This window comes from Poecilia reticulata, chromosome 6 (genome assembly GCF_904066995.2).
Source record: "Poecilia reticulata chromosome 6, P_reticulata-male-v2, whole genome shotgun sequence".
NCBI lineage: Eukaryota > Metazoa > Chordata > Actinopteri > Cyprinodontiformes > Poeciliidae > Poecilia > Poecilia reticulata.
Genome location: NC_088835.1, coordinates 3,872,863 through 3,887,305, shown reverse-complemented (window position 1 = coordinate 3,887,305; position 14,443 = coordinate 3,872,863). Strand labels below are relative to the sequence as shown.

The 14,443-nt window shown below is 41.3% G+C and overlaps 1 protein-coding gene across 7 annotated transcripts in view; it reads left to right on the top strand.

Annotated features, from left to right (window-relative positions):
• Positions 1 to 14,443, top strand: part of cadps2 (Ca++-dependent secretion activator 2) — a 280,025-nt gene that overhangs the window by 183,172 nt on the left and 82,410 nt on the right. For all 7 annotated transcript variants that reach the window (XM_081607676.1, XM_081607675.1, XM_081607679.1 and 4 more), the window contains exon 17: positions 489 to 589. In XM_081607676.1, the coding sequence (XP_081463802.1) occupies positions 489 to 589 (101 nt within the window). The remainder of the gene's footprint in view (positions 1 to 488; positions 590 to 14,443) is intronic.

Sequence of the window (14,443 nt, the reverse complement as noted above, 5' to 3'; positions counted from 1 at the left end):
TGGTGTTTCACGACACCAGGACATTCTGCATTGTCACCACCTGTTTCTATTTATTGAGTCTAAGATCTTATTGGATTTAGTAACCAGGCCCATATACTGACCATACACCTTGAAGAGTTTTCTCTTCAAACTGTATGAGAATCAGAACACTTTCTTTTAATAATTTGCTCGTGTTCACATATGTGAACAACAAAGTCTGTGTTCTTGCATTTTGGCAGACTGTTTCTTTTGGAAATATCTTTAAAAAAAAATGGGAATTTACTTTGTTAACTCTAAATTTATAGAGTTAACAAAGTAAACACTGGTAAAAATCATACTGGTCCTAGTTTGTCCTGTAAAAAAGCAAAAACAATTGAACCATTGTGGAAGTGAGACTTAGTGTACAGTGTATGTAAATAGACACTGTATTTGATCAAGTCAAAGATGAGTGAGTTTCTAATGACAACTTTACAATCTGATTAATTCTTGCTTTGTTTGAACTTTGTTAGTGGATCCAGAAGAAGTACCGGAGAAAAGACTGGAGGATATGTTGAGATTGGGAGAGCTGTGCATTGAAGTCCTACAACAGAATGAAGAACATCACTCTGAGGTATTTACTATATGTATTTTATCTGCTTTCCATTCAAAGATGCAGGGAATTATACCACCTGAAGGGTGGAGGCCTGAGGATGGCATTGGAGAGATGTTTGGCAATACAGCAACATAGAGGTCATTCTTCTGGGATTTCTTTTTAAAAAAATAGTCTTTACATGGGAGAAGGTCAGTAGCACACTTATTTTTCTGTAGGAAAAAACATTTATCAGGTGTTGTATTGCTTATTCACCACTTAATGTTGGAGTTTTATTATATAAAGTTTAATATAATCTAACACGCATTTTGCATGTGTTTGTTCTGCAGATATTCTATCAAATAAGGTTACCTGTACTTAAAATGACTTGACCATTACTGGTGCCATCAGGGTACATCCAAAGTATGTCACTTGGTGACATCAAGTGATTAGCTAAAGCAAAGAGCAAAGGTCAGCAGACACATAGGTTGTCTCATAGATTTGACAAAGCAGGTCTAGATGCACAAGTCCAATTTTTTTTGATAAACTGCAATTTTTTTGTGTGGTTGTTTATACTACTTGATTAAATATGACTGCTTTGTGAATGGCCCACATACTTAAAAGAGGGACATAGCGCACAGTGCACAGTTTATGGAAGTAATAATGATCCATTCGACTGTGGATCAATTTTAAAATTATTGAACAAAGGCAGCAGACAGAATTGTCATCTGATCATAATAGATGAAGGAAGCTAAGAAAAATAAATTTAAGTGTTGATACTGCTAGCCTCAGCCATCGTTTACATTGAGATTTGCAGAATTAAGGAAATGCCAAAAGGCCAGAAGTCCAGTGTCAAGTACCCACAGTCAGTGATGGTCTGGGGAGCCATGTCAGCTGCTGGTGTTGGTCCACTGTGTTTTATCAAGGGCAGGTCAATGCAGCAGCTATCAGGAGGTTTTGAAGCACTTCATGCTTCCATCTGCTGAAAAGCTTTATGGAGATGAAGATTTCATTTTTCAGCACAACCTGCCACCTGCTCACAGTGCCAAAACCACTGGTAAATGGTTTACTGACCATGGTACTGTGCTCAATTGCCCTGCCAACTCTCCTGACCTGAACCTCATAGAGAATCTGTGGGATATTGTGAAGAGAAAGTTGAGAGACCAAGACCCAAAACTCTGGATGAGCTTAAGGCCATCAAAGCATCCTGGGCTCCATAACACCTCCGCAGAGCCACAGGCTGATGGCCTCCATGCTGCATTGAAGGCTGCAAAAGGATTCCTGACCAAGTATTGAGTGCATAACTGAACATAATTATTTGAAGGTTGACTTTTTTGGTATTAAAACACATTTCTTTTATTGGTCGGATGAAATATGCTACATTTTTTGAGACAGGGATTTTGGGTTTTCATGAGCTGTATGCCAAAATCATCAGTATTAAAACAATAAAAGATCTGAAATATTTCAGTTGGTGTGCAATGAATCTAAAATATATGACAGTTTAATTTTTATCATTACAGTATGGAAAATAATGAACTTTATCACAATATGCTATTTTTTTGAGAAGGACCTGTATATCCAAAAGATTACCACATATATAAGTAACGCTTATCACATTTTTGGGGTGGAAAGAGAATTGAGCCATTCAAACTACCATGAAAAAGTTATACATGGTCAAAATAACAGATTTGGGTCACATTTGCCTGCTGTCTGAATGTAGTGATACATTGTATGTAGTCATTAGTGTAGTCATTAGTGGTATTGGTCTTTAAAAGATCCTACATCCTGCCTGGGGCAATTAAATTGATTGGCCTATAGTCTGAAGATTTTTCTTTAATGTGATCTGTAGGTGCTTGCAGCATTCAAACTTAGGGCAGAGGTTCCCAAACTGTGGGGCGCGCCCCTTAGTGGGCGCCGTGTCATTACAGGGGGGGGCGCGGGAAGCCGTCTGGATGAAAAAAAAACAAAAAAAAACATGAACATTGTATGCGCTGGGTTTTTACTGGCCAACTCTGTTATTCCTCTGTCAATTTGATACAGTAAGGGCTTCCGCACTTCCCATATCTGTGTCCTCTGTCACTATGATCAGCAGTTAAATCTGTTTAAACTGTTAACATGTGGTAACTTGTTTTTCTGAGCCGCCTTTAAACTCAGCATGAGCGCTACGACGCTCGCGCTGGGTTTACACCTGTGCGGCAGTGAAGGAGACCTGCTGCTGCTGCTGTGTAGAGCTACGCAGGTGTTAGAATCATGGCAGCAAACCAGCAAAATGCAAATAAGTTTTTACAGTTTTTCCCCCAAACTAACAAACTGTTGAGTAAAGCTGATGGATAAAGTTAGCTGAAAGATGACTAGCTAAGATCAATACATCGCCTTAAGCTTAACAAGTAGCTTATAGGCTACTGGTGTTGTTGTCTATGTTCAGCTACAATTCATTTTGCCCCCAAAAAAGTTGATTCCCCCCCTTGTTCGTTTGGGGCCGGGGCTGAGTATAACAGGGAGTCTCTAAGAATCCCCCACCACCCCCTTCGCTCACACACATCGTTCAACCAGACAGCTATTTGTAAGCCACAGGAGGGGGGGTCCAGAAATAGTTTGGAAACCACTGGGGGGGCCCAGGAGAAAAAGTTTGGGAACCACTGACTTAGGGTATTGAGACACCCCACATACTGGCTTCATTCATATACACCAGGGGCTCTCAAACTTTATTTCCAAAGGTCTACTGGCTGGGCACTATAACTAAATAAACAATTAAATGAAACGATCACACTTAGATAATGAATGATTCACCTGCTGTGGCCTTGACCACACAGTCTCACATCTTCCTCCTGGTCCACTTGGATCTGAGTTGCATACCCTGTCACAGTCTCTCCCTGAATTGAGACTGGAATTGCAAGTGCTACTTCAGCCAGTTTTGAAATCAGAGAACATTTTTCCAAGTGATCAGAAGTCGACAAAACTACCTAAACGGGGCAGTTTCCATGAGAACAGGAGAAGTAGCATTCTGATTTTATATATCATAAATCTGGAACAAAATTCCAGAAATATGCAAAGCAGCCAAAACACTTTAAACCAAGGCTAAAAGTTCATGTTTAGAACTGCCTTTGATTCATAATAACTGGAACATAATTCTTGCTGACTCTGGTTTATTATCCATACTCCTTCTGCTTGATCTAACTGTGGCCTTTCATACAATTTCACATAACATCCTCCTTGACAGTTTATCCTCTCTTGGTGTTGTAAATACACCTCTGAACTGGTTTCATTCATACTTTTCAGGCTGCACTCAGTTTGTTCAGTTAAAATCATTTACCTCTCATTCTGTTCCCGTTACCTCAGGTGTTCCCCAGGGCTCTGTTCTGTGACCCTTACTGTTCATCATTTACCTTCTCCCCTTTTGGTTATATTGTTTGCAAATAGCATATTCAGTTTCACTGCTGTGGATGCCCTCGAACTCTATCTCTGAACCAAACCTAGTTCTACACTTGCACCTTCATCCCTCACTCATTGTCTTCTTGAAATAAAACACTGATTCACCCTTAACTGTCTTAAATTAAATTGCAATTAAACTGAACTTCTCTTAATTGACACTAAATCAATATTAAGTAAACTTAGTAACTTCTCATTTCTAGTTGATAACGCCCAGGGGTGAAAGTAAGGGGGTACGGCAGGGTACTGCGTACCCCTAAAAGATTTAGCGGGGGTACGCAGTACCCTTAAGAGAGGAGCGGCTGTCTGCTGTAAATAATCAATGGGTTCGCTGTGCAGCTGTGAGTTCACCCACTAATCAGATTAGTGATTAGTTTTTCAAGAACGATCTAAAACACGACTTAATCGGTTAATAAATAACTTTTTTCCCATTTCATATTGTTTCTGAACTGTTCGTGCTTTGCTAGAGCAGCGGTGCAATATGTCGATCGCGGGAGGTTCATGACATTAACACTGACATAAAAAATAATATTGAAGAAATACAAATATCAAATCTAGTTAAAAACATAAATAAGTGATCAGTTCTTTACTGTTATGGTCTGTAAGATATATTTATTCTCAGTATTAGATGTGGTCTCAACAAACCCATGACACTTCAACAATATTATTTTACCTTTTATTTGGAAATAGTGTCTGTTTATTCTTGCCATACATTCCTCTGTATTAATTATTGCTCTAAAGGTCTTGCCATACCAGTTTATTCCTCTGTATTTACTTTAGTTTCTTAGTTTATTCTTGCATTTTGTTCGTCATTCATTTCCATTTAGTTTCCTTTGATTAGTATTATCCTCTCTTGGTTTATTGCTATGTCCACTTTAGTTTCTGTCCTGTTGCTACAGTTATTTTATCATTTATTGACCATCAGTAATCTTCACTCATCACCTGCTGCGCCGCCTAATCGTCATGTTTCACATCATGTGTTGATTTTTCACTGTTCAGCGTCAGATTCTCTGATTTTATGCCATAATTCACATCTAGTTTGTCGCTCCGTTTTATGTCCCACTTCTCCTGTTTCAGAGTTATGCGCAATGTGCACGTCTTTTTTTTTTAACCCCCTAAGGTGCAGGGCGGTCGGGAAGCATATTGATGGGGAAAAGGCAGACTGACATAAACCTTTTAAAACAACGGAAACAATTTCGGTATTTTTTATTATTGAAATTTAAAAGTGATGTGGTACCGTTGTTCTATCACCCCGTTTCATACCGGACCACTTACAGCACCGTGTTAACTCTATAAAATGAACGCTCTCTATCGTGGTATCAACCGTGGAGGGATTTCTTTATTTAAATGGGTTAATTTTTCAGAGGGATACAAAGTGAGGGTATCGTGATTTTAGTAACTACATGTTTATAAGAGCGATTTTCTGTTGTCCTTCCATTGAAGTGGGCAGCTTTCAAATGGAAATAAAACTTTTTAATATAAGTTGCTGCTTTGACATGATCACAGAACTGCCGAAACATATGTACAAAAATCCTCAATAAAACATCACCGGGTGAGACAAACTCCATCTTCTTTCATATCTCATTTGATTTAATCGCTGAACCTAACGCATGCGCTTCGTTTCTACAAACCTTTTTACAGTCATTGGTCAAGAATGCGGGAGCTAGAATTCTGATTGGCAGACATCTTTGTCTATTATCTACAGTTTAGTTGAGGCGGGCCGTTTGGTCAAAAGCCGGAAATCTGGTCCCCGGCCTTTAAGGGCCCTTAAGCCCTGTGACTCTTTGACACACTTCAAATCCAAATTCAAAACTCATCTGTATTTAAATTTAATGTCTGTTTTTATGTTAAATTATGTAAGGTGACCTTGAGTGTCAAGAAAGGTGCCTACAAATAAAATGTATATTTCTTCTTCTTCTTCTTCGTGTGAGAGGAGGGTGAGTGAAGAGCAGAAGAAGAGCGAAAGAGAGAGAGAATGTTAAATTACCATCTTTGTGTTTTTTCTTACAGTTTTTTCACTGGGTCTTTATGTTAATTGTTTAATTGTTATTTTGGTTTAATTTTGTCACAATTTAAGGGGTTTTTGTTGGGTTCGGGTGTGGCCGTCAGGCGTGCCTGGCTGGCCGGCGTCTAATGACGCCATGGTGTCTGATGGTGGGGCTTTCTCCACGCTAACGCGTAAGAATGGCGTCAAGGTGGGTGCCGGTTCTCCGTGTAGCGTGGAGTTTGTTTAGCGGTTGGGGAGGTGGTTGGACATGGGTCCATTAGATCGGCGGCTCGCATGAACGGAGCTATCGTTCTGTTTGTGGAGAAGGTTGAGCAGGCTCAACAGTTAGTAGAGGTGGGTGTCACGGTGAATGGCGTGTTTTTGCAGGTGTCGCTTTTGATGCTGCCTGCGACTGGGGTGACCTTGTCGAACGTACCGCCATTCATCAGTGATGATTTTTTTGGTAAAGGAATTGTCAAGGCACGGGAAGGTAATGTCACCCTTAAAGAAGGTTCCTTCAGGCTGCAAATTGCCGTTATTGAAAGATGTTGTCTCGCATAGGAGACAGCTGTTCATGATCCTTAATCGGCGAGATGAGGAACTAAATTTAAGCTTTCATGTTAGAGTAGACGAATTTGATTACATCCTGTTTGCAACGTCCTCTAGCATGAAATGCTTTGGCTGCGGCCAGGAGGGGCACAGTGTAAAAATGTGTCCCGACACATTTTGATCTATAAACCGGGCCGGTGTTATAGATCAACTGGTGGCTAAATCAGCTGGTGGTGGCAGCTGGAAAAGACTGATGTTTATGTGGGCGTGGCTTTTTAGGACCCCTTTACCGAACCAGGAAGTAAACAATCCGATAAGCTCAAAGAACTACAAATCTTTGCAAAAATAATATCCGATTCCGTAAAACAACCACCAAGATCTCGGGAATAACTAATTAGAAAGACTTTATTGGTCTAATATGCCTTTTTTTTAAAGTTCATCTTCAAAACCATCAAAACATGTAAATTACGCAGAACTTGTTTTGACTTATGTGTTGCGTCTGAGGTTGAAACTCGTCAAAGGAAGATTGAAATAGATCTCGATGTGCCATGACCAGATCTCAAAGCAAAGATTAATCCCTGAAAGCAGACATAAATGTTAAAGAACCTTGGGATTAAAAATGAAATGTTTAAAAAGATCGACTGGCTGTGTAGTTTTTTCACACAATATTGTGATATTTCAAATAGGTACCCACAGAAACTATAGCAAAATCTATTTAACTGTTTCTGTAATGTTACACTTTATTTCATAGCTCATTTACAGAAGACATGGCTACCGCAGATCTGTGGCAGTGTCATTTCTTCATTATTGTTGATATTTTTTCTCGTAATTTAACTAAACGTCTTTATTCATTTCATCAAGTGACCGTAATTCTAAACCAAATGAGACATCGGCGAAAAAACATTGTCTTATATACTTTTCCATCAGAAACAGATTAAAATCTTCACTCGAACTGAGATTCTGAAAGCATCACCAGTTAATCCAGGTTTGCTTCCTAAAGCGCGGCCTGTCATTAGATGACGATCAATGTTAGGTAGGAACATCAGCCTCTCAGCTGTCGTCATAGTTTAGTGGTTAAAACGGCGCGCTCTGAACTCAGCGACCGCTGGGACGAGTTTAGTTAGCAGCGCCATCGCCCGTTTCCCTTTTTTTGGACCAGTTTATTTTATTGTCTACAAAAATAAATAATTCTCTTGCCAACATTTTGGAGGTAGTGTTGTTTAACAGGTTTGCCAGACAAACTTTAACTGTAAGAATATTGCAAGATTACCAAGTTGCGCAGCTTTGCTTCTGCAGCCCAGTGAAGTCTTAAAGTGCAAATGAAATAATGTAGCTTCCATTAAATGAGAAATGAATAAGTTTGCATGGTATTATAACTGTTTATTGATATGTTTGCAGAGCATGTCAGTCAACATAAGACTGAAAAGACGTAAAATGATCGTCATTACTCTAATAATGCTGGGTGATAGTACAAATTCTGTTTAGTACAGTCTCCTTTGAAGTGGGGTATATTTTAGTAAACTTTTAAAGTATTCTTCAATCATACCATTATGGTTTGAAGAGCTCTTAGAGAAAGTAGACATTTTTATATCTTTATTTACATTTGTCTAGTTTTGATCAGGAAACGACAAAGCCACCTAATTTTTAAAAACATCTGTGTTGAGAACCCCGTTTGACTGTCACTAGTTAATCTTAATGCGGCTCATTCTGTTTTTAATTTGATTTCCCTTCTTCAACAGCTTGCAAACTGTTTCCAAGTAGAGAACACACGAACAAATACTGTAGATATGGCTCATAATCTGTTGGTGGTATCTGACAGTAATGTAGGAACATTTATTATAATTTCGGCTTGTCAGTTTGGATATCACCACGAACAACATTAGCTGTTAATTTTTTATCAGATCGGACATATATCCATTATGGAGATGATCGGTTTTGAATGGGCGATGTGCCCTTATTGCATAAGCAATACTGAAGAATGACTGATATCATTAGCGATACAGGGAAGAAGCTTTTTAGTTATCTTGTTTTGCTAGCAAAGACGTTAGCTAGCAGCTAGCTAATAGCACATCAATAACAGCCTAATGTCTGTATGATAAAAATACTGAATGGATAGATAAGAACAGTTTCTCCTCACCTGGCTGTCTCCTCCGCTCAGTAGTTCTTCAGAGAAAGGCAGACGCAGAGGCCTGTCAGTGTCTGTTGTATTTCATTACCTCTCTTCTTAAACTGAGACTCCGAGCTGAAGCAGAAACGATACTTCAACGTTTTCCGTCATCTGACAAGTAGCAAGTCTACTCCACTTTATTCACCAAAAACGTTTTTTTTAATTCACCAAAATCTGTTCTGTAATCTGGAACGTTCGCTACGTTGAGCTCCAGTTAGCCGCCTTATCTCACTGCGCGAGAGGCAACTGCGTCTTGCGTCACGGGCAAAAGGTCAAAGGTAACAAGGTGACCGGAGGGCTTATTATGTTGTACAAAAAAGAAACAAAAAAGCAAAGAATTTTAGCACATGTTTTTATGTGTAAGAAGAGGGCTTAGGAAATAATAATACCAAAAATAAATAAATCAATTTGACCAAAAGGGCACTTGGGGGCAAGGAGCAAAAAGGGCAGGTGCTCAAGCACCCCCAGCCTCCCCCCCTCTGTACGTGCCTGAGTGTATGTGTGGAAAAAGATGGAAGCACGGTGTTGTGTGGTGATGAGGTAAATGACGGTGGTGATGGGGTGAATGGTGGTGAGGGTGAAAGTGTAGTGGTAGAGAGGGATGGTGTGCAGGGAGAGCAGCAGGAGGAGCTGAGGGGCGATGAAGAGTATTTAGGGTGTGGGGATCAGGGAGGGAAAGGAAAGGTGCAGGTGGAGGGACAGAACAGTGCAGAGTTGGTTTTTAGAGCTGGAGTGGCAGGAGAGATAGGTGAAACGGAGGAGGCGATGGAGCTGGAGGCTTCAGCCTCGACAAAAAGGAGGAGCAAACAGAGGAATGTGGTGTCTACTGTGCAGGCCAGAAAGCAGGCCAGTAAGTTGGCTGCAGAGAATAAAGAGATGTCCCACAGCAGTGACAATAAAAGCTGGTTCTCTGATGTTGAGGTTTCTGTATCCCAAAATAACAGTAAACAACCTAGATACCCTGTAGAGTCATTTAGAATATTTTTAAGGGAAACTAAAAGGTTGAAAGGAATAAAAATTGAAAGTCATTTTCCTAATTTAAAAGTGTTTTATTTCTCAGCAATATATAACATCAGGAACAAGGAGGTATCAGGATTTACAGATTTAGAAGTTTTTAGAATAAAGAAAATAATGACCAAAGTTAGAAAACAACTCTGAGAAGAATGATGCACAGTAGTTTTTTTTACCATCAGTTATAGTCTTTTTGTATTTCGTTTTTAGCTTCTTACCCAATATGGATTCTTTTAAAATAGCATCTTTGAAACTAAACGGGGCGAGGGAGGCTGGAAAACGAGCTTTGATTTATCAAACATTGAACCAAAAGAAAATTGATGTAATTTACCTGCAAGAAACGCACAGTGATCATTTAATAGAGACAGACTGGACTGGGTCAGAGAGTGGAGGGGGGAGGTCATTTTAAGCCATGGTACCTCCCAGAGTGCAGGGGTGGGCTTCCTTTTCTCAAGAGCTTTCACCTCAAACTCAATAGAAATTGAACATGTTATTCAGGGAAGGTGTCTTTTAGTCAAGACAAAGTTTGATCGTTTTAGTATAGTTTTTATTAATATTTATGCTCCTATCACCAATGCAGAGAAAAAGCGTTTTTTATGAAAAAATTGGGGAACGGTTGGGTGATTGTGGGTCTGAGGACTTTGTTTTTATAGGTAGGGATTTTAATTGCACTGAAAACGAGTTTTTAGACCGTAATCATGCAGAGCCGCATCCAGCAGCCCAACATGCTCTGCAGCAGCTGGTCTCGTCTCACGGCCTGGTGGATGTATGGAGGAGGGTGCATGCAGGCTCCAGGCAGGATACATGGTCCCACATTAAGGAAAATAGAATCTCTTTAGCCCGTCTTGATCGTTTTTATTGTTTTAAACACCATTTTAATGTGTTTAAAACATGCCAGATTTTACCGGTGGCTTTTACAGATCACTCGTTGCTTTTAGGTAGAGTTTTTATCAGAAACATTTTACCTAGAAGCGCTTACTGGCATTTTAACTCAGCTTTAACATATTTGGACTTGTTTTAGTCAGAGAAAGTCTGATTTTACCCGTCTTAAACAGTGGTGAGACTATGGGAAAGTTCAGATAAAACTGCTGAGTCAACAGCACACTCTCAATGTCACCCGTGACATTACCAGATCTATCAGAGATCTGGAGATAAACATCGTGGAATTAGAACAACTTAGTGAATCCACAGGAAATCGAGAGCATATTGAAGCTCTCAAATCCTAACGGCTAACTTTAGCAAACCTGCTGGAGAATAAAGTCCAAGGCACATTGGTCAGGTCCCGGATCCAGAACATCACAGAGATGGATGCTCCCTCTAGCTTTTTCTTCAGCTTGGAGAGGAAGCACGGGCAGAGGAAGCTGATCCACTCCTTGCTGTCGGACACAGGGCAGCAACTGAGTGAACCAGGTGAGGTCAGGAAGAGGGCTGTGGAGTTTTACCGTTCTCTGTTCCACAGCGAATACAAAGAGAACGAGGAACTGTTCAGGGAGTTCTGCAGTGAACTACCCCAGGACTCTGAGGAGACCAACTCCGAGCTGGAGCGCCCCCTGGGGCTCCAAGAACTCCACACAGCCCTCCTCAGCATGCAGGGCCAGAAGTCCCCAGGCGTTGACGGGCTCACGGTTGAGTTCTACAAGGCCTACTGGGACATTCTGGCCACAGACCTGCTTGACGTCTACAATGAAAGTCTGTCCACTGGTTCACTCCCCTTGTCCTGCCTCAGGGCGGTCATCACCCTGCTGCCCAAAAAGGGTAACCTGCAGGACATCAAGAACTGGCACCCTGTGTCCCTCCTCTGTACCGACTACAAGATCCTCTCCAAGGCCCTGGCCACTAGGCTGGGGAAAGCTGTGGAGCAGGTCATCCACCGGGACCAGACCTATTGCGTCCAGCAGGTCCATGGTAGATAACATCTACCTGATTCGGGACGTTTTGGAGATCTCCGGTTCATTGGGTTTACAAACTGGCTTGATTTTATTAGATCAAGAAAAGGCATTTGACCTCGTTGAACACGGCTTCTTCTGGAAAACCATGAGAGGGTTCTGGTTCAGCGAGGGTCTCATTGCCAAGATCCAGGTTCTGTACAGTGACATTGAGAGTGTGCTGAAGATCAACGGTAGCCTGTGTGCTCCTTTTAGGGTGTGTAGAGGCGTTCGACAGGGCTGCGCGCTCTCTGGGATGCTCTACGCACTCTCCCTGGAACCCCTCCTCCAGAAAATACGCTCGAGTGTTTAAGGTTTGGTTTTACCTGGTTTTAGTAACAATATAGTTTTATCTGCCTACGCTGACAATGTTGTTGTTTTTATAAAAAATCAGCAAGATGTGAATGTTTTAACCGAGATCACAGAGAAGTTCTCTATACTCTCTGCTGCGAGGGTGAACTGGGGAAAGAGTGAAGCCCTGGCCGTCGGCGAGTGGTCTGCGGGGCTTCCAGTTCTCCCTCAGGGTCTAGTATGGAGAAAAGACGGTTTTAAATATCTTGGTGGGTTTTTAGGAGATAAAGATATTGTAAATAAAAACTGGGAAAACATCGAGCAAAGAATCAAAGACAAGTTGTCTAAATGGAAGTGGCTCCACTCCCAGATGTCATACAGGGGCAGAGTGTTGGTTTTAAACCACCTGGTGGCATCGCAGCTGTGGCACAGACTCTCTGTTTTAGACCCACCATCTGGTTTATTAGTCAAAATACAGTCAGAGATGGTCATCTTTTTCTGGAACGGTCTACACTGGGTGCCAGAGTCTGTGTTGTTTTTACCAAGAGAGGAGGGGGGCCAAGGCCTTGTCCACCTGGCCAGCAGAACAGCAACTTTTCATCTACAGTTTATTCAGAAATACCTGACAGGATCTCCTGTGTGGAGGGATGTGGCCAGCTGCATCCTCAGACATGTTAATTTTCTGGGGCTGGATGCTGCTCTGTTTTTAACAGATTTTAGCTTTTTAAAGTTTAAAGGGTTGCCTCAGTTTTATTAGGGTGTTTTTAAATCTTGCGCTCTTTTTAAATTGCAAAGAGCAAAAACGCATGATTCTCTGCATTGGCTTTTAGAAGAACCGTTGGTATGTGGAGCGAGACTGGACGTCCATGACAGCAGCGTGCCGGGACTGTCTGAGGCACAGTCCAGGTCCGGGACGGTGACCCTGTGGCGTCTGGTGCAGGTGGCGGGACCGGACTTCTCAGACGTCCAGGAGGTTGGCTCGCTGCTTGGGGTCCGGTCTGCCAGACTGGTACGACGCTTCTTGGAGCGGGTGAAGGAGCAGCTGTCAGCTGAGGAGAGGCAGCTCCTGCAGTTAAACGCAACAAATAAGTGCCTGCCTGACCCGAACGACCCGTTCCCGGATGTGGTCCTGCATCCAGATTTTGTGGAAGACAGTGGTCCCCTGCTGCAGAGTGTTGTGCCAGGAATGGATTTATGCAAGACTGGTCCAAAAGTACTGTACAAACAAACACTGTACAAAGATCTCTTAACAGGACAACTCTCAACAAAAGGCCCAGCAGTGTCTGGAGCGACAAACTTGGAGGACGAAGCCTCAGTGGAGGACTTTGTACAAGCCTCCAATCAAGAAAAGGACTGGTGACCTTCAGTGGAGGGTTCTTCACGGCGCCATCGCTACGAACTCGTTTTTATCGGTCATCAGTCCTGGGGTTTTAAATGAGTGTCCGTTTTGCAGTTTGTCTGAGAGTGTTTTTCATGTTTTTATAGATTGTGTACGGTTAACTGGTTTTTAAAATTTTTTAACGAAAATTTTTTGCCTGTTTGGCATGGTTTTTACCAATTCTGTTTTTTATCTACGGTGTGCCTTACAGTCGAGCCACTAGTTTTAAATCCCGTATTTTAAATTATTTAATTGCAGAGGCCAAAATGACTATTTATCTCTAAGAGACAGACTCCAGGCTGGTCCTCATCTTGATGCCGTGGCTCTGTGGAAGTGCAACGTCAAAGCTAGGCTGAGGCCGGAGTTTTGTTTCCACAGAGCCACTGGGAATATGGGAGCTTTTGTACAGCTTTGGGGTTTTAACGATGTACTGTGCACCATTTCTAATTAGGGAGAACTAAATTTTAACAAGCTGCTAATGTAAATATTTGTTTTTATTTAGTTTTTCATTGACCTGATTATTATGTAAAAGTGTATTGTTAAATTATTGTAAATAAATAAACGTTTTGTTAAAAATCTGCCTCAGATCTCTTTTGTACAGGATTTTAGTCTTATCAAGTTTGATGAACGCTTAATGTCAGAATTCTTGTACTTTAAATACCTGACTCGCTGAGAAGTTGTCTAACTCCTGACTATGTTGGCTTTTTAACAGATATGTTCAGCTCTGAAAAGATTATTTTACCTCTGAAATAATCTTCAGCAGAATCACTCTTGTCATTTTTTTCTATTTTGAGCAGCAGCAACAAAAGTGCCACAACTCACTTGATCATTTCATTTACATTTTTGATTGCTTTTCAAAACGCTACCAGTCTTCATTTAATTTGGCAGTACTTGCGTTAAAGTGGCAGATGACACAACAAGTGGCGGCTTTGCATTAACGGCTGCAGCAGACTCATGATGAAAACAACGCCTACGGCCCATATGCGCCTTGATACGGATGCCAAAGTGTAGAACTGATCAATCATAGGTGTTAGGATGTGGTGGTTCCATCAGCCCTAAGTGGCAGCATGGCGCTCAGGCATCTGTTTCTGCACTATTAATAACAGACTGTACTTCACCGCTGCCATAGCAACCCCGTCTCTTTCTTCTTATCTTCAGA